This window comes from Fibroporia radiculosa (assembly GCF_000313525.1).
Source record: "Fibroporia radiculosa TFFH 294 genomic supercontigs, scaffold217, whole genome shotgun sequence".
NCBI lineage: Eukaryota > Fungi > Basidiomycota > Agaricomycetes > Polyporales > Fibroporiaceae > Fibroporia > Fibroporia radiculosa.
Genome location: NW_012133184.1, coordinates 1 through 20,417, shown reverse-complemented (window position 1 = coordinate 20,417; position 20,417 = coordinate 1). Strand labels below are relative to the sequence as shown.

The 20,417-nt window shown below is 51.0% G+C and overlaps 2 protein-coding genes across 2 annotated transcripts; one reads left to right on the top strand and one right to left on the bottom strand.

Annotated features, from left to right (window-relative positions):
* Positions 1-409: 409 nt before the first annotated feature.
* Positions 410-2,719, bottom strand: FIBRA_00515 (uncharacterized protein; the record flags this gene model as incomplete). Its single annotated transcript, XM_012322409.1, has 12 exons — positions 410-795; positions 851-953; positions 1,005-1,062; positions 1,126-1,149; positions 1,203-1,227; positions 1,282-1,747; positions 1,801-1,880; positions 1,933-2,081; positions 2,140-2,276; positions 2,336-2,351; positions 2,415-2,452; positions 2,522-2,719. 12 exons carry the CDS (start codon positions 2,717-2,719, stop codon positions 410-412), a joined length of 1,680 nt encoding a protein of 559 aa, XP_012177799.1.
* A 700-nt stretch (positions 2,720-3,419) lies between these two features.
* FIBRA_00514 (uncharacterized protein) lies at positions 3,420-19,486 on the top strand (the record flags this gene model as incomplete). Its single annotated transcript, XM_012322408.1, has 19 exons — positions 3,420-3,727; positions 3,783-4,286; positions 4,337-5,905; positions 5,968-6,153; positions 6,211-8,641; positions 8,697-8,765; positions 8,815-11,214; positions 11,284-11,571; positions 11,621-11,927; positions 11,977-12,083; positions 12,133-12,258; positions 12,318-12,405; positions 12,457-12,530; positions 12,583-12,641; positions 12,696-12,843; positions 12,901-15,869; positions 15,918-16,246; positions 16,298-17,897; positions 17,944-19,486. The coding sequence occupies 19 exons, from the start codon at positions 3,420-3,422 to the stop codon at positions 19,484-19,486; spliced, it is 15,105 nt and encodes a 5,034-aa protein (XP_012177798.1).
* Positions 19,487-20,417: the final 931 nt, after the last annotated feature.

Sequence of the window (20,417 nt, the reverse complement as noted above, 5' to 3'; positions counted from 1 at the left end):
ATACTCTGCCATTCTGACTTATTATGTAGCTTGCTGTATTGCGGCAAGAGGGTGGCGGGCTGTGGTACGAGCGTGAATTGTGGCCGCAATGTGGCCGTCTTTCAAGTTGGAGTTTGAACTTGAAGCCTGAGGACGATCGTGCCGAGGATGTGCCGCTTTGATCGACGATCGCGACGCGAAGCTTTCGTCACGTGTTCGCATTTTCAGCTGTTACCGACGAGTGACTTACGCGAATTTTTGGACTGAAGCTGGAAGCTTTGAGGAAGCCGAAATGCCACTCAATAAAGGGGAATGATACATTTTGTGAGCAACTTATCTCGGACACTCAGCATAATCATTGCGTAGCTGGGCTAACGTTTCGTAGCATTACAATGTTTTTATATACGATCAATGGAGGCACACTGGTCCCTCACATCGATGCTTTACCTCTTGGCTCAAACGGCAGAAGAAGACATATGAGGCCAGCTACGAGGAACAATGCACCAGAGACATAGATCGGCACTGCCGTTGCGAGATTTGCATACAGCGCAATGATGGGTGCCTTTTGGGAGAGCTTAACCAAATTTTCGCTATCAGAGGTACTCGTGGAACGCACCATGATACCGAATACGCGGTTCGCGCTGGCAACAATAGCATTTCCCGTCCCTCGATCCTTCGTTGGGAAAAGTTCCGGCGAAACAGCGTACAGCACACCATACATCACGTTGCTCGTAAAGGTATAACCGCAGTTCCAGCCGAGGAGCGCATTTGATGTGCGCGCTGTTGTGCTAGCGAAGAGGAAGACACCGGTGATAACTGATGGAATATGATCAGTGCCACAGGTGTATAAAAACCGTATCGGATTACGCACCGGTTGAGATTGCCAACGTACCCTTACGGCCAAGGTATGGCAGCTCGACCATCCAACCAGCCAAGAGCGCACCGGGAACACCGATGACACTCAAGATGACTTGCTGTAGGAGAGAAATGAGCCAAACACCTCAGAAGCATGGAGAAAAACGGACGTTTCGGTATGTGATATATATTGAACCGTCACCAAAATCAGCTCCTCGCGTCTGTAGGCTAGAGGAGTAGATCAGCCAAATCATGCAAAGCAGACAAAGTCATAAACTGAGGTAAACTCACAAGTAGGTGACAAAACCGTTGTACCTGAAAAAGGATCGATCAACAACACACGACTAGGACCGCCATGAAACACTTACAAAGGAAAAGCCAAACCAATTAACGCTATACCATGTGAGAGTCAGTCTCATTGCGGCATCCCGCATGGTGACGACATACCCCAAACAGTAATAAGCAAGCTTGTTGAGTAGGCTAATTTCCTTGTCGCAAAGAGCGACTGGACATGTTCTCCGCTGAATCTTCTCATCTTCCTCATGACCGCCGCACGAGCACTTGTGTCCATCTTCAGTTCCGCTTCTTCAATACTTCTCAAGCCGTCTGACTTCACAGTATTTTCAAACTTCACAGCATTCTCTGCCTCTTTCAACATCTCTACCGTCAAGTTGCATTCGCGCCCGTTATAGCGCGCCACCGCATGCACGACCTCTACCGCCTCAGCATCTCTTCCGCGGCCCATGAGGTACTTGGGCGACTCGTACAGGTGGAACACGAAGAATCGCAACACGAACATGAGCATCATCAGCCCGCCCATTGCGTATAGGAAGTAGCGCCAGCCCTCATTCGATGACTTGGGGCAATCCGCCGCAGAAGCACACGAGTAGTTGGCGATCAGTGGCCAAGCAACCTGCACAAGGTCAATATACAGGACGACATGTCATTGGAATACTGATTACGTACCAAGCTTCCAACCAGCTGCCCGAAGGCCCACCAAATCGAGAGGATAGTCAAAAGATATTGATGCGACGCAGGTATAAATTCTGGGCGAGCGCGTGATCCACAGAACGAACATCAGAATGGACTTCTACCTACCTAGAAAGACAGCAGAGTCGACGGGTAGGTTACCACCCACTCCAACGCTCCAGACAGCTGCCAGAGAGCAGAGTGCAACGGCATTCGGCGAGCCCCCTGCTGCGATAGCGAACACTCCAGTGATGAACAGTGTGAGGTTGAAGCAAATCCTATGAAAGGAACAAGCAATCAGGTACCTATATGCTCACGAGGTGGATCAAGACACACTGCCTCCCCCAAACATCAGATGCAACACCCCAGAACGCAGCGCCCACGAGAAGGCCGATGTTTTGACCGAGCTTGAGGAAGGGACCTTCAAAGTTGAACTCGTTCACGACAGGAGACAAGATAAGCCCTGTGACAATCTACAGCGCATGCGCCAATCAACAGAGGGGATTTATGGTCACATCAATGCTCGACTCACCGGCCAGAGATTATCGCTAAGTTGGATTACAGACACCCATCAGTCGTTGCAGATCATTGGCATGGTAAACTGTACGTACGAGAACCAGCCAAAGCCTGCTACTATAAACAGGTACCACTACAGGCAACGTATCTATTGCTGAGCGGCCGTTCCATCTTGACAGGCACAAGAGGCGAATCAACTTACTTGGTATTTACCCATGCCAATCTCTTGGAAAGCATCGTTCAAGATCCTGGCCTTTGCCTGATAGATCGGATCGACACCAGACTCTTTTTCGTCATAAACATCCTGCGTCTCTCCGTGCACAACACGCGACTCGACGTCGACCGTCTGTGGCTTCTCGTCGGAGATCTTGTCGTCGGACGAATTCTGTATTGCGCTCATAGCTGCCCAAGCTCTCTTTCTGGACCTTCAAGAGTCGGAGGGCTACAGCGTCGGAGGTGGTGCTGGTGAAGATACACGAACCGCTTCAGCGTCAACGGTAAGCGGCCGAAAACCTAATAAGGCACAGCCAGGACCGAGCCACTGTCAGGATATCCACCTAAGTGGATGAGAAGCGTGATTCGCGCAGTGAGGTCTATGTATACAGAGCTCGTAAGAATTGATGATGGCAGATGGCGTGCTCCTTCCGCCCGTCCAGCGACCCCAGTCTCACATGGAAAACTTGATGCCGTTGCGAGGGCCCACTGGCATGGAGCGGGTACGGGGACCATACTGAAGCGTTTTGAATTGTTAGTCTTCAGAGACGGTGGAAGGTTACTAATGTTATGTTGAGATTAGGAGGGATTGCGCGCCGGCACGGTGACTTCTATCGAGGGACGAGCGCAAGGAGCAACAATCTCCGGGTCTCACACTCCGCGGCCCCTTTGGGCAATCTCCGAGTCTAAGTGATCGGAACCCAGGATCACGTGTGCGTGTCCTCGGCTGTTGCCGATGACAGACCTGAATTTTCTGAGAGCGCTTTATCCCGAGTTCTGTACTTGGTAGCCGGGGCAGCTCTCTCTGTCCTCGCCTTTTGCGCGTGTGGAATCTCTACCACTCGCCCACAAAAGTATATTATCGGCCGATTTTACCTGTACTCAAAATGGCTTTTGCTGCTGAGATCCAAGATCCTCTTACGCTCAACCTTGGTCGACAAACGAATATCCTGCTCTCATACCTCCCGAACGATTCTCAATATGCTACAACGCTACGAACTGCATCTAGTCGCGCTGAACTCTTGTGTATACTATCAAATCTGCTTGCAACGCCTGGTCTTACGAATACAATCGCTGTTCTCTTCCGGCCACTTCTTCTTGACCTATGCGCGCGCTGGTTATTCGACGAGGAGAATCTTACGGAAAACTTCTATGCACTTTGCTTGCTGCTCGATATTCACCCAGAGATCTATCCGTAAGTGGCTAATTTGAGCATTCTGGATGATATATCTTTACCGACATATTATCAGTATCTTTGCTTCATTCGTCCGTCGGCCTGCTTTGAAACATGGTCCTCTGGCTTTCGTGACCCAAATAACAGATGCGGCAAAAGTTGATGCTTTATTGCTGCAACGCATATTGCTCTCCTACTATCGAGTGTTGCAGGCGAACCGAAGGTTACCGGAATCGCTGTTGTGGTCGTTGACCCCACTGGCCCAGCTAGTATGGGCACCCTATGCGGATAACGGTGTGCGCTTTCTGGCGGTGCGTTGCTATGCATTGCAATCAGGCATGATGGAGGGAGAGAGAGTAAAGATGGAAAAGGAAGTTATTGGAGATGTTGCCGAAGTGGATTGTCCTATTGACTACGATGCCAACATGGATGGTAGTCGAAACCAGGTCGATGGATGGCTGATACCGCTTATGGAGTTAGACCGAATTTCTGATGCTAGAAATGCTCAATCACAACCTCAAGATTATTTTTTATCTGATTCAAATAACTCAAATGAGCCTATTCATCCGGCAGAGTTGAGGTGAGCAGCTGAGATTTCCGGCATTTGAAAAGCCCCACCCATATTTGTAGTCCTTTAACCGCGAACGTGCACGGTATCCTCATGCTTCGTTCCTCGGTCACCACAATCTTAAATAAGTCGTTGATCGAAACATCGACTGCCGTTCAAGCTCTCCGGACGCTAGCCATACACCATTCACTCCGGGTCCCAACCTTGATTACATCGGCTCCGTCTTGTGGGAAATCTGTATTGCTATCACACCTAGCTTTGGTGTTACATCCGGAATCCCACTGTACAATCGTGACAATACACCTCGCTGATACATCCTTGGATGCCCGAACTTTACTTGGGTCATATGTATCGTCTCCCGTGCACCCTGGTACCTTCGAATGGAGAGAAGGGGTGCTGGTGCGAGCCATGCGGGAAGGCAGGTGGATAGTTCTTGAAGATGTTGATCGCGCGAGCATGGAAGTCCTAGGCGTCCTCAAACCATTAGTGGAGTCGCTTGGCCCAGCCAAGGCCGTCGGTGGACGAGCCGTGTTGGAAGTACCAAATCGTGGTCGCGTGGAAGCTGACGATAAATTTGCGATTTATGCTACACGCTCGCTCACGCCATCTCGCGATGGGTCATTCGCAAGTCCGACATTTTATGGAGCGCACAAATTTTACGACATGGTTATTCCTTCTCCCACCTCGGAGGACCTCCGTATGATTGTGGAAGCCAAATTTCCCAAGCTTGTAGGGACAGCCGCTCAAGGGCTGATCGACTTGTGGGAGGCTTTGAAAGCTCTCGGAGTGACCGTCTCAATGCGAGATATTGGGTTACGCGAGCTGGACAAGTTATGCGCACGCGCTGATCATATACTTCCCGCTTCGCACAAAGCAATGGACATCGTAGCCTCTCCCGAGGCGCCATTTCTTCTGCAAACAACTTTCCCAAATCCCACATTACGAGAAGACTTGTACCTGGCAGCTCGGGACGTGTTTTTTGGTTCCGGGGCTACTACGACGTCCGCTCGCATGCAGTTGGAAACTATCGCCTCTGTTGTCGCTGAACATCTTGGTCTGTCATCGGAGAGAAGAGATTGGTTACTGTATAGTCGCGTTCCAGAGTTCGATGTGGAGAAGGATGTGAATGGCAAAATTATTGCGGTTCGAGCAGGTGATAGCCGCCTTCCTTCTCGTGTGCTGAACACACAGATCTCTCCTCCTATTATCCGTCCATTCGCTATGCATAGACCTGCTGTCCGACTATTATCGCGCATCGCTACTGCAGTCTCGTTGGGCGAGCCTGTGCTCCTCACAGGGGAGACTGGCACAGGAAAGACTAGTGTCGTTACCCACCTGGCATCGCTTCTAAACCGGCCATTAGTTTCATTCAACTTGTCCAATCAGACTGAGTCGTCTGATCTCATTGGCGGTTTCAAGCCTGTTGATGCTCGTGTGCCGGGTCTGGAGCTTCAAGAACGGTTCTTGGAATTGTTTGGCGGTACTTTCAGTAGGAAGAAGAACGCGAAATTTGAAGAGTCGGTGAGGAAGGCTGTGCAGGAAGGGAAGTGGAAGAGGGCCGTTGGATTGTGGAAAGAATCTGCTAAGCTAGCGAAAGAGAAGATTCAGTCCAGAAGTTCGAAGGATGAAGGGTTTGTTCGCGTTGGCTTTTGTTATTTTCTTTTGACTAACCATCATGCTGCACTGTTCTTAGGGAAGGCGAAGCGCCTCGGAAGAGGCGGAAGGTTGAGCCGGATGCTCTCAATGTTCCGGGAGCAACCTGGGATGTATTTGAGCGCGATGTTCAAGTTTTTGAGGTGCAGCATGTTCAAGACAGCAACAAGTTCGCGTTTGCGTTTGTGGAAGGTTTATTGGTCAAGGCGTTACGATCCGGCGACTGGTGAGCCAGCAAAGTTGTTCGTCCGAGCTGTCAGGACTTATAAATGAACTCGATTAGGATCTTGCTCGACGAAGTCAATTTGGCCAGTCCAGAAACCCTTGAATGTATATCGGCTATTCTCCACAGCCCGACTGCATCAATCACACTCACCGAACAAGGATCGTTGGAGCCGGTTCCACGCCATCCTGATTTTCGCCTCTTCGCTTGCATGAATCCGGCTACAGATGTCGGGAAGAAAGATCTACCACCTAACATACGATCTCGCTTTACCGAATTTGACGTTCCTCCACCAGATGCGGACAAGGAAACCCTACTGAGTATTATTACTCAGTATATTGGGGGATGTGCTGTAGGCGACAAGGGCACAATCATGGACGTGGCCGATTTCTATACCGCAGTGAAGAAACTAGCAGACCAGCGCAAGATTGCCGATGGATCCAACCATAGACCCCATTACAGCATGCGCACTTTGGCACGCGCGCTGACGTTCACTGCCGACATGGCTAGTATGTACTCTTTGAAGCGAGCGTTATGGGAAGGCTGTCTCATGACTTTTACAATGGCTCTTGATGAGCCGTCCGCTGCGGTCGTCACTGGCCTTGCTCAGAAACATCTGCTCGCGGGTGTGCGCAACCCTCGGTCGCTGTTGGCAAAGGAGCCTACCCCGCCTCAACCGCCGGAAGCCTTTGTCAAGTTTGGTCCATTCCACTTGCATCGCGGCCTTCTGGAGGTGGACCCAGCAGAAAACTATATCATGACCCCGTCAGTTGAAACGAAACTTATTGACCTTGCTCGAATCATCTCAGCGAGACGGTTCCCTGTGTTGATTGAAGGTCCCACGTCGAGCGGAAAGACGAGCTCAATTGAATATCTAGCGAAGAGGACAGGACACCGCTTTGTTCGCATCAATAACCACGAGCATACAGATATTCAAGAGTATCTTGGAACGTATGTTTCCGACGCTGTAACCGGCAAACTGGTCTTCAGAGATGGTCTCCTTGTACAGGCCTTGCGCAACGGTGACTGGATCGTACTAGACGAACTCAACCTTGCCCCTACCGATGTTCTCGAGGCATTGAATAGGCTTCTCGATGACAACAGAGAACTTGTTATTCCGGAGACGCAAGAAGTCGTCCGACCTCATCCTCATTTCATGCTCTTTGCTACTCAGAATCCTCCTGGGCTTTACGCGGGAAGAAAGATCTTGTCACGAGCGTTCCGAAATCGTTTCCTTGAAGTCCATTTCCAGGATGTTCCACAGGCTGAACTAGAAACGATACTTTGCCAGCGTTGCCGAATCGCACCCTCCTACGCTCAGCGCATTGTAAGCGTGTTTCAAGAATTGCAGAAGCGCCGACAATCGAGTCGAGTCTTTGAGAGCAAACATGGTTTTGCAACCCTTCGGGATCTCTTCAGATGGGCACAGAGAGATGCACTAAATTATCAAGAGTTGGCGGAGAACGGGTATATGCTTCTGGCTGAACGAACACGTCGAGAGGACGACAAACTCGTTGTGAAGGAGGTCATCGAATCCATCATGAAAGTTCGAATTGACGAGAAGGAGATGTATAGTATGCATCGCGCTCAAGTCGATTTCGATAGTTTTCTAGGCTGCCCTCTTCCAAGAGACACGCAGTTAGTCTGGACTTCCGCCATGCAACGTTTATTTATTCTCCTTGCTCGCGCCTTGCGATCCAACGAACCTGTGTTACTTGTTGGGGAGACGGGATGCGGAAAAACTTCCGTATGCCAGGTATACGCAGAGGTGGTGTCCAGGACGTTGCGCACTGTCAACTGTCACCAGAACACGGAGACTGCGGACCTCATTGGCGGGTTGAGGCCTGTTCGCAACCGGACCACTGCTGAATCTGAGGCGCTACGTCAGCTATCCTTAGCGCTGGAAAATATGGGTGTCGTTCACGAGCCAGAATCTTCGCAATCTGTAGTTTCGACAGCGGATCATCTTATCAAATCAGGCTCTTTGGACCGCCAACAATTTGACACATTGAAAGAGAAACGTTCAAACCTGCAGAAGCTATCAGCATTATTTCAGTGGTATGATGGTCCGCTTGTTGAATCAATGCGCGATGGGGACATCTTCCTACTCGATGAGATCTCTTTGGCGGATGATTCAGTTCTCGAACGTCTGAACAGCGCCCTCGAACCCGAGCGTACAATTGTTCTAGCCGAGCGAGGTGGGGACAACCTCGAGCTCTCTTCTATCACTGCCGCCGATGGATTCAAGCTCGTCGCCACAATGAATCCTGGCGGTGATTACGGCAAGAAAGAGCTATCCCCTGCTCTGAGGAACAGGTTTACAGAAATTTGGGTTCCTCCCCTCACTAACCGTCGGGATCTGGAGTGTATTGTTGATAGCCTGTGGGCCAACGATCAGCTCAAAGCACAAACCGCAAACTTGCTCGATTTTGTTGAGTGGTTATGTGTGCAAGCCAATGACCGATCTTTATTGAGCGTTCGCGACATTTTGGTAACTTCCTTCATTTCGAGTATCTTTGAGATCCACTGACAAGTTATTCGTCAAGGCTTGGGTACATTTTTCAAATGCGGTCCATGAATCTTACCATGGAACGATGTCTTCCAATGAGATATTTGTGAGTGAAGCTTTGTTTTGACCTTTACTGAAGCTCAGCCGTTCTATAGCATCACGCAGTTCATATGTCATTTCTCGATGGATTAGGATCGATGTCGCAATTCGCGGCTCTTTCAAAAGAGGCAATTGAGACATTGCGGTTGGATGCTTTAGCCAAAGTGCAGGAACTGGCCCCAGTCTATGAACATACGGCAGGTCAAGACCCCGCACTTAATCCACGCACCAACGTTCATTTAGGGTGTTTCTCGATCCCACGCGGACCCAAGGAATGTCATCCAAATCTGTTTAATCTTCATGCTCCTACTACTCATGACAATGGTATGCGAGTCGTCAGAGCATGTCAGCTGCCGAAACCAATTTTACTCGAGGGCAGTCCCGGCGTCGGTAAGACGAGCCTAATCACGGCTCTCGCGAATCTCTGTGGATATGAGCTCTGTCGCATTAACCTGTCCGACCAAACTGATCTCGTTGATCTATTCGGTTCTGATTTACCTGTTGAAGGTGGTGAATTCGGGCAGTTCGTGTGGAAAGACGCTGAATTTCTCCGAGCATTGCAAGAGGGTCACTGGGTCTTGCTGGATGAAATGAATTTAGCACCACAAGCCATCCTAGAGGGCCTCAACTCGGTCTTGGATCATCGTGGTACTGTCTATATACCGGAGCTAGGCCGTTCATTTACTCGTCACCCCTCTTTCCGCATTTTTGCCGCTCAAAACCCCCTCCAACAAGGTGGGGGCCGCAAGGGTCTCCCAAAATCATTTCTCAATCGATTCACGAAGGTATATATGCAAGAACTAACCCCGGATGATCTCCTCTTAGTGTGCAAAGCTCTATTTCCGTCTCAATCTGAAGACCTGCTTCGTGGAATGATCACTTACACCAGTCGGTTGAATGAAGAAATTGTAATTAAGAAGTCATTTGCGACGGAAGGTACGCCCTGGGAATTCAATTTACGTGATGTCATTCGATGGGGTACGCTTCTACAAAAGTCAAACCCTGAAAGCCATCCATCCCAATTTCTGTCAGCAAATTTTCTCCAGCGATTCCGAAAGACTACGGATAGGGAACAAGCTCGCATCTTGTTCGAGAAGATCTTCCTAGATTACTCTCACCATGATCATCTGCGTATCACACTATCACCGTCTTTTATGCAAGTTGGAGAGTTTTTTTCTCCTCGCTTAGGTCGACAAAATATCCACCCATCTGGACGAATACTACAAACTCACTTGGGCGCTCTGGAAGCCTTGGGGACCTGTGCCTCGAATGGTTGGCTGGCTATAGTTATTGGACAGCAGGGTAGCGGTAAGACGTCTTTAGTGCGATTGTTAGCTCATCACTGCGGTCGCACCCTTCATGAGGTCTCGATCAACAGCGCAACTGATGCTGCAGACATTCTGGGAGGCTTTGAAGAAGTCGATATTAGCCATCACATACGAAGCGCGGTAGAAGGGGTGATCAATCTCGTCGATGAGGTGTCTGCCTCGATTGACGGTTCGAAGATGCTTTTGGATCAAGCCTTCAGCGCGCTCACGTTAGCTATTCACGATGACCGATCGGTGCTCACCAGAGACCTTCTCCAAGACGCGCAGAAAGTGCTGGATGGAATGCGGAATTTATCTGGTCCATTATTGTCACGGAAAGTGACGCTCATGGCTATAGTCCAGAACTTAGTGTCTCATACTCAGCACAGAAGCGGTTTACAATGGGTTGACGGGCCTCTTGTGCGCGCCCTCAGGGACGGCCACTGGCTCCTTTTGGATGGTGCCAATCTCTGTAACCCTTCCATTCTTGATAGGCTGAACTCTTTGTGCGAAACCAATGGATTTCTGGTGTTGAACGAACGAGGCCAGGTCAATGGTGCGGTCCAGCTCATAAAACCTCACCCCGAATTCCGACTGTTTATGAGCGTCGATCCTCAATACGGAGAATTGTCTCGTGCTATGCGCAATCGTGGACTGGAAATTGCTCTTGTGGACGATCCTAGTGAAGAGGATAGCAGGCGAATTTTGGATGGCCTCCACCTCCCGTCCAACCTCGGCGCAACAAACATCAAGGTAGTACTACAGCGCTACGAGGTTTATCGACGTGGACTGGTGCGAGCTACGTCCTTTATAGATGGGCAAGTCAAACCTAGCGGGCGGTTAATTGGCGAGGACTCCGCAATGAGCTGGCTCGATGATTTGGCGCCTGTGGTACACGCTACGTCGCTTGCAAGCTCTACATTCCGACCTTTGACAAACTTTATCACAAGTAGCGCTGCACCACTTTATTTGGCTTATCTCACCCGCTGTACACAATCGTGCACGTCACCAAGACTAGATTCGAATATCTCTTTGATTTCTTCTGCTATCAAGACCTTTCCCCAGACAGCATTGGTGCATGGTGTTTACCAGCTCCGTGAGCGTATCAGTCGTTCACATAAAATTCCTCTTGAATTCCTACTAAGTCAAGTGAGCCCCATTTAACTCGCCGGCAAAAACCTATAATGTCTAATGTTGCACTTACTTTGACTCTTGTAGTCCTTAGATTTTGACTACAGATCAGCCATGAAATTAGTCCTTCCTGAACAAGAGCGACAGTCTCCTCTTATATTGCGAGCCTCTCGTCTGACCGTAGCGCTGAAGCTTGATTACGAGGATTTTGAGTCATCCATTGAGGGTTATAACCGGATTGCTGTACGCAGTGATCGCAAGGCTGATGACACGAAAAGCAAAGTGGCGATGTTGGTCAGGGCACTTCTCATAGAACTTCGAAGAGCAGCCCAAGCTTTGCTCGAAGGGTTGAATAACGATCGACCTACCATGCAAGTAAGTTTGCGGCGCATACATCAGAAACTTTCGCTGACACATTCTGTAGACGTTACTGGATGTAATGCTGACCCTCCTCACCTGCGGCCGTCATCTGCAGAGGGCTGTATCGAGTGCACAGCTGGACTATTCGGAGATTCGAGTTGTCGTTGGATGGATTATAGAGACATTGCAAGAACATCAAGACCCTTTTGTTGATGTTGCTCCCTCAGCCAATGCTCTGGTTGAAATGGTCTCCTTGACGTCTGGTCTAGGTCTCATTGAATTATGGTCGTCTCTGACAACCTTAAAGGAGCCGCTGATACCTGAAATCAGTCAGCTCGAATCCGCCATGAGCCGATTCAATGGTCAAGATGGTGCGCTTCAGGAACTGTAAAGCTTATCACGTTATTGACAGCTTTATAGCGAGGCGTATGGAGATCCTCGATCTACTGTCTCTGTTGAGATTACCAGGGATATCGACGAGGAGTGAAAGGCATGAGCTTGCACATCTTACAGAGAATCTAGTTGCGGTACGTATGGTTACTATGAGCTTGACCTGTCCTAATTGCGGCACACTAGTATATGCAAAGTGCCCCTTTATTACCAGTAGGCCAGACGAATGGGCCCCTTGATGATTTGTGTCTCGCAATCGAACTCGGTATTATGTCCCAAGGAGACAAGGGTACTGGTTCAGGGCTACTCAAGGTATTGTACCAATCTGCGCTGGGTTATGGAAAGTGAGCTAATGTTTAATCCCGAAACAGGATTTCATTGACGTTTCATCTCGACATGTCCCACTGTGCCGACTGGTACCTCTGCGACAGTGTTTATGGGCATATGAGAAGGGCGATCGTACGTTGAGAATGTGCCTCTGCCTGCCTTAAGTGCTAAGTAGTCACGTAGGACCAATTCCTTATATCGCTAAACTGCATGAGCAATGGCTTGAGGGGATATGGAGTATACCTCCATTAGCTGAGGTATGGCCATCACTTCCTCATTCACTCTAAGCTCTACTAATAATGTTTCTAGGTGAAGGGGCCAACTGTTTTCTTAATCCCCATGGAATTATACGGAACTGTTTTGGATACGTTCGTATTCTTCCGAGCGCGTGCTACCTCTTTATACTAATGACGTTTGTTCAGTGTTTTGATTAGAAAGCCGCTTAAATCGTTTCAGATAGTAGAACGAGCTCTTACCCGTCGTCTGGATATCTTCGCCACCTCACTACTTCAGTATGATGCCACTCGCACAACGCAACTGAAAGACCTGTTATTTCAATCAGTCACCATGGTATGGCTATGAATAAACGTTGCACGATTTGTATGCGCTAATAGACATGCCGGCTAGATATCTTCTTGTTTTGGAGCATCCGACCTTAGCGAGAGCTACTTTACTCGTGGAAATCTGACCCGCCCGTTCTCCCAGTTGCATATCATAGAGAGTATCCAACAACCTGCGATTCAAGACATTTTCAAGCGTTATCTGCTTCCTGAACTCGAAAAGTTGCCACAAGGCCCCTTCGATTCGGAAAGTCAGATGTTGGGACTCCTCGGCCGTTGTTGGCTTGCCCTCGGAAGATTGACGCTTGAACTTTATGTGCCAAACACGCCGATAGATCCTGCTGCTATGCAACGGTGCTCACATAACTTCTGGAGTGAAGAGATGGCACATCTCTCAAGTCAATTGCGCTTGCATTTGGAGTACGAAAGGCGTACCAATGGACTACACACAAATCCCTCAATAGAGTATCTACAGTTCGCCCTGGATGATGCTGAGCGGCATGTTTCCTGCAGCGCTGTGGCGCCGCCCCCAGCTCGCAACGACCTAGCCCGACTGCACTCATTTTGGGCAGAAATACTACAATTCATAGCGCAAGTTATATCCCCGGCGAGAATCAGGTCGATCGTAATGGATTCAGAGCGACGAGATACTCATGTTTTCATGCGCGAAGAGGTTGTGCAAGAGTCTCTGACAGCTTTCCTCCATCGACTCCGTACAGCATATCCCGACTTTAGTGATCTTAATGGACCTATCGAACTTGCTCTGCTCTACTTCAAGCTTGGTCTTCGCTTACTCGTATGTGATGCAAGGCGAGCAGATCCTGCTTCGAATGATTTATGTCAAGTTACCTCAGCACTAGTGGCATTTCCCAGCGTGCGCAGTGCCGAGTTGCTACGTGTCCAGACGACTCCGTCATCGTCTGCACACTCGGCATTGATCTTTTTACTGTCTAACCTTGCAGGTGTTGTTCTGGAAGCATCACTGGGATCTGATACTCAGTCTTATATCCATACAACAGAGGCGATCTTCGAGCAAATCTTTGGCTTTTGGTCTATTGAACGAGCTAGAGGCGAAGAAGCTGATAGAGCAGCACAGTCACTTTACCGTCAGAACAAGTTGGAACACAGTGCTACGACGGATGCCGACATGGAGGAAGAAGAATTCTTGTCGATGTTCCCCCAGTTTGAGGGCGTTTTCGATACGGACGCACCGGAAGCGTGCGTAGCCTCAAAGCATAGCCCCTTATTCGATAGACAGCAAACCGCTCAATTAGGGGAACTTCATCGGTGTATGTTCAAACCTAGTGCAGACTCGGAGCCTTCGTCAAATGTCACCAAGCAGTTCCTAGATTCCCGCCGGTCGCTCGTGGCAACAATTCTGGAATCACAAGCGACCTCTCTGCCTGAGACACTCGATGTCCACAGCCGCGCGTTCCAAATACCCTTCCTCCATGAATATCTCGGGTTACTGAAAGGCACCCACGCCCATCGCCAGACATACAACTTTTATCTAGACGCTAACGTTCGCGAGACCAGAAAGGGATCAGAGCTTCTTGTGTCCTTCCGCGCCCGACTTGAACAACTAATTCAAGAGTGGCCTGATCAGATGGTCCTGCAATATCTCCGCACGCGATGCGACGCCGTATTGGACTTCAGTCTCTCCAGTCCTGTCGCCAAGGTACTGTCCGCTCTCGAACAGCTCCTGCTGCAGACCGAAGACTGGGAGATGTACGCGAACCGAGACAACTCCCTAAAAACGTTTCAACAGAACATGATTGACTTAATTGTCGAATGGCGCAGGCTGGAGCTCTCATCTTGGCAAGGCTTGTTGGAATCCCAGGCGAGGGAATTCGCGCACGGTGCATTCGAATGGTGGTTCCGACTCTATGAAGCACTCATCAAGGGCGTCATGGCTGCGGTGAACGAAGCGGGGAATGATGTCACCATAGTAACTGAATATCTGGACGGACTGGTGCCTCTCCTCGACGAGTTCCTCACGTCAAGCCCCATTGGCCAGTACCACACGCGTCTGGAGTTGCTTTCCGGCTTCACAGCTTATATTGAGCAACTCATCGACTCACGGCTAGGTATATCACAACCGGAACTGCAAGCCGCACTCGGCCGTACCGCGCGCATTCTGCGCTTTACTGTGCGCTTCTACGGGCAGTTTGCCACCGCAGTGAATGCCCGACTCGCAAGCCAGCAGGCAGTGCTAGAGAAAGATGTACGCGCGTTCATCAAGCTCGCAAGCTGGAAGGATATCAATGTGCATGCACTGAAGCAAAGCGCGCAGAGGACTCATCGACAACTATACAAGAGCATCCGCAAGTTCCGCGACGTTCTCCGGCAGCCTGTTACTGAGCTGATGGTGCCAGGAGCCAAGGTCGCGGAAGCGCCAGAATTGGAGCAAACGTCCCTACCGATTCCGGACGTAGATCTAGGACTTGTGTCTATGAACCTTCAGTTGCCCGATCCATTATCCACGACGGACGTATCTCCTCACTTGGCTTACCTGAACAGAACATACAAGACTTTCGAGAGGCTCATCATCGATCGCATGGTACCCTGTCTGCGCTCATTCTCCACAACACACATCTCCGACCTCGCTCACGAGATCGTCACTCAAGCGCACGCTCTTGCTGCATTTCCTGTTCCATCGGGGCTATCTTCCGCACAACGGGAGAAGCTGTTCAAATCGCTCCTCACGCGGAAGCGACGCGCATGGAGCGAGCTGCTCAAAGAGCTCAAGCGTATTGGGCTCGCAGCAAGCGTCAAGCCGGAGGTGCTCAGCAAGCTGCACAGTTCGCGCTGGCTGAGGGAGCAGATGCTCGCATCGCCGGATGCACACAATTATCCAAAGAGTGTGCCTGACGCGCTTGCACGAGCGGAGGAGTACCTACATCGGCTGGCGAGCTTGCTTCCTGGCGTAAGAGCTACTCTGGCCGATCATCACCAGGACGTGAACACGCGAGAGCTCCAGCGAGGTGTCATGTTTCTCGAGTCTGGATATTACATGGCGCTGGATAGTCAAAAAAGGTGCGATTCTATACATCCCTACCTTTTTAGTTACTGACTCTACGACAGCATATGCGAGGCATCTGGCGAGCTTGCCCAGCTGGAAGACGCGGTAACCCGCTTACAAATGTTAGCTACGGGTGATATCGTTTCCGGCGGGCTCGAAGCACTCCAACACGCGTCGAGTATGAAAGAGACGTACTGCAAGCTCGTGCACGCATTAGAGGAGATGTTGTATTATCTACGCGAGTACCACACGCACCTTCCACATGCAAAGATCTGTCAGGAAATGCTGGACGAAATACAGTCCACAGTCGAGGTGTCCAGACAACTGCTGTCATCTGTGACACAGGTGGTGGCGAAAATGCGTCTCACGCGAGAGCCGATCTTGCTCAAAGGTATGCGCACATTCCTTGACCACGGGCAGTTCACTAATCCTTGTTTTGTAGATGAAGCTACCGAGATTACGTGGGCACAGGAGCACATAGCAAACACACTCAACGCGCTCGAAAAGTGGGGAACTGACAGAGACTTCGTCGCCTTACACACAAATCCAGTGCGGGACTGGCTCAAGGACAAAACACTCCCGGGCTATCACGAAACGGACAAGGGCGATACCGAAGACAGCACAGGACCACTGATCGACACTCTACTGCTGAATATGCAAGCACTGATAGTAATTTGCCCATCTGCAGCAATCGACGAGCAAGAGGGCCAAGACGGGTTTGTTCGAGAGGACCACAAAATGCTACTCCAATTGACTCGCGCGCTGAAGCTAAGTACAGTTGTGGAACGTGTGCATACAGTCCTGTGCGAAGCTGCTCGATGTCCTCAAGCGCAAAAGGACGTCCGCCTCGCGAGAGTACTACCTTTCCTCAATCAGTACGTCGGGCTGGCAAGGGAGAACGTGCGACAGCAAAGCGAGTGGACGAGGGCGCTGTTCAAGCTGGACTATGTCGTTTGTAACGTTGTACGGAGTCTCGCGCGTGAAGGGTTCTGCAAACCGCCCGACGCAGAGGAGGCAGGCAATGGCCAAGAGGGAGGGGAGCTCCAAGCGGATGGGACTGGACTGGGAGATGGCGCCGGCAATGAGAACGTGAGCAAGGATATTGAGGACGAAAGTCAGGTGGAGGGCCTGCAGGGCGAAGAGTCGAATCCGGACGAGAAAGTTGAAAGGGCGGAAGAGGGAAATGCGGTAGAGATGAGCGAGGACATTGGTGGGCAGATGCAGGATATTTCAGACGGAGAGGGAGAGGAGGAAGGAGATGAAGAGAGCGAGGGGGATCCTGAAGAACAACTGGGTGACTTGGACACGTCCGACCCGGCTGCGGTAGACGAAAAGCTGTGGGGTGATGAATCAGGGCCGAAGGATGATGGCGAGGACGGAGGCAAGAGCGGTGAAGATCATTCGAAAAGCGAGCAGCAGAAACCGGAGATGGTGGCGAAAGAAGACAGTGGCGGAAAGGATACCAACAAGGAGGATTCAGACAAAAAGGAAGACGGCGTGCCCGAGGATGGCGAGGAAATTGTAGACGACGCGATGAACGAAGACGAAGCGGGCCCAGACGAGGCCATGGGTGGGGCACCTCTAGACGATCACATTCAGGAAGCAGAAATGCTAGACCTACCGGACGATCTAGACCTTGACACGGGCAAGAATGAGAAAGAGGAGCTACTGGACGACGACATCAGCATGGGCGACGAGGAAGAACTTGAAAAAGACCAAAATCATCCTGACCAAGAGAACGCCGATGGAGAGTCAGAAGCTGAAGCGGAAGATCCGAAGCCGGACATGGCGGAATCCATGCAGGAGGACAATGCGCCGGCAGATGGGCACCCTGAAGAAGGCAAGGATGATGCAATTGCACAGCCAGACCTACACGGTGGGGATGGGATCGATCAGGGAATGTCCAATGGTGCATCCGCGTCCGAAGCGAAGGGTGAAGGATCCGGCGCTGAGATGGCAGCCCAGGGGCAGAGCGAGGACGTCGATATGACCCCACAAGCAGATGAAGGGCACCAAGACATGCAGGATATAACAAGGACAGAGTAAGTCGGCTATATTATTCTGTGACTCTTTCTTATCGTTACGTAGGCCTTCGGATGTCAACCAGTCTGAGAGCCGCGCGGGAGACGCTGGCGAAAACGCTGCAGGATCGGAGCGGACGCAGGGCGGGGAGGCTTCCGTCCAGTCGAAAACGAACCAGCCCATGAGCAACCCATTGCGTAACCTAGGCGACACTCTCCGCGAGATTCGTCAGCGGCTCGACGATATCCTCGAAAGTGATGGCGTGCGTAAGGACCCCATGCAGCAGCAGTCCGATCCTACTGCCCAGATGGAGTATCTACAGCCCGATGATACCGAAGAGGGCCTGCAAGCCCTTGGTCCTGCTCAGCACGAGGATGTTGCCAAATTGGACGAGCTCAAGTTCGTCAACGAAGATCCACAGTCCCTCGACTCGATTCCCTCTGCAGAAGATCAGGTGCACGAAGACCCATACCAGCATGCACCGCCTCGATCGTCCCTCCACGCGGAACAGACCTCTCAGCAATTGAGCAACAATACGCAGCGTGCACTGATGCCGAGTGAAGTCCGCTCTACTCTCCCAGACAATCTTGACAATGGTGCCGTTCCAAACCCTAATCCAGATGCCTCTCCCGCATTGGAAGACGAATCAGAGCAAGTCGAGCTCATGATGCAGGAATGGCGAGCCAGTGGACAATCGCCCGATCTGGCCGGCGACATCTGGCGCAAATACGAGTCCCTAACGCACGATCTCTCCTACGCGCTCTGCGAGCAGCTCCGCCTCATCCTGGAGCCGACGATGGCGACTCGACTCAAAGGCGACTACCGCACGGGAAAACGCCTGAACATGAAAAAGATCATCCCGTACATCGCCAGCGAGTTCACCAAGGACAAGATCTGGCTCCGCCGCACGCGGCCTAGCACGCGCGAGTACCAGGTGCTCCTCGCGCTAGACGACTCGCGCTCGATGGCCGAGTCGCACTCCGTCCACCTCGCACTGCAGACCCTCGCGCTGGTCGCACGCGCGCTGAGCCGGCTCGACGTCGGCGAGCTCGCCATCGCCAAGTTCGGCGCGGGCGTGGACGTGCTGCACGCGTTCGACGCCGGGCCGTTCACGGACGCGGCCGGGGCAGGCGTCGCGAGCGCGCTCGCGTTCGACCAGCCCGCGACGCACGTGCTCGGACTCGTCGAGACGAGCCTGCGGATGCTGGAGCGGGCGCGGGAGCGGCGCGCGATGGCGTCGGCGACGGCGGGGGAGCTGTGGCAGCTCGAGATCATCATCAGCGACGGGATCTGCCAGGATCACGAGCGGCTGCGGAGTGTGCTCCGGAAGGCGTATGAGCAGCGCGTGATGGTCGTATTCGTCATTCTCGACTCGTTACATGCGCGGAGCGCGACGGGCGCGGGGGGGACGGGGGAGAACGCGAATTCGATCCTGTCGATGTCGCAGGTTGCGTACAGGACGGTGGACGGGCGGATGGACCTGCATGTGGAGCGCTACCTGGACACGTTCCCGTTTGAGTACTACGTCGTGTTGCGGGACGTGGAGGCGCTGCCGGAGGTGCTGTCGGGCACTCTGCGGCAGTTTTTCGAGAGAATGGCTGAGGCTTAATTGTTTTACGGACTGTTATTGTAGCACTAGTACCGGTTTCTTTACCGTGTCGTCTATGTTTTATTGTCAAGCGAAAAGGATGTCCAGGACGGCTGTGCCCAGCAATTATGAGGACTGGAGTACAGTGAGAGGGACCTCAACCACTCTTGCCATATCATGTGCAGACAGCCTCCTAGTGCACAGTATAAATGCAGCCTCTTATGATTCAGTGGCAGATGGGGGGGGGAGCATGAGATTTGTGCAAGAGTGTGTGATGACTTACAACATGTGTGATCAAGACTGAGCAGGATGACCTGTCAGCCCAGTGTTCATCCTGTCAGATGGTGGTGCAGAGGATGAGGTTGTCCACCTAGCATTGACTGCACTAAGATATGAGTCTATGGCAAGGAGGCATTCAGTAGGTATGAATGTGATGCTGAAATTGCATCACACTGAGCACTCCTGGCAATTCCACTGTGTCATGTAAGATCTTAGGCTCATGGGAGCTAAGCAGGGGAAACACTAAGTCAAGACTGGGGAAACCCAGCTCAACCAGCACTGGTATACAGTAGGGGACAAAAGTATTGCAATATTTGCAACAGTTGTGTTGCTAGGCCTATATCTAATGAACCAGCCATTAATATATAGTACCTATGGGTACCATTGGAAGGCCTAGGATCTGGGCTATATGATAGATCCCACAAACATGTGATTTAAATGTGATTTAATTAGGTATTGACCAAGTTATTGATGAATCATTACCCTAAACCCATTGTAACAGTTTTGTCCCCTGCATATTTGACTACGGAAATCTATTCTGTTTTACCTGTAAACAAATGTAGTGTAGGAAATGTGTCATGTGATGATATATAAGTGTAAGAAGGATACAAACAACCCTAAATAGCCTCTTGTTCTTGACCAACATCATCATAAAAGCACTTTCTAATGCTCA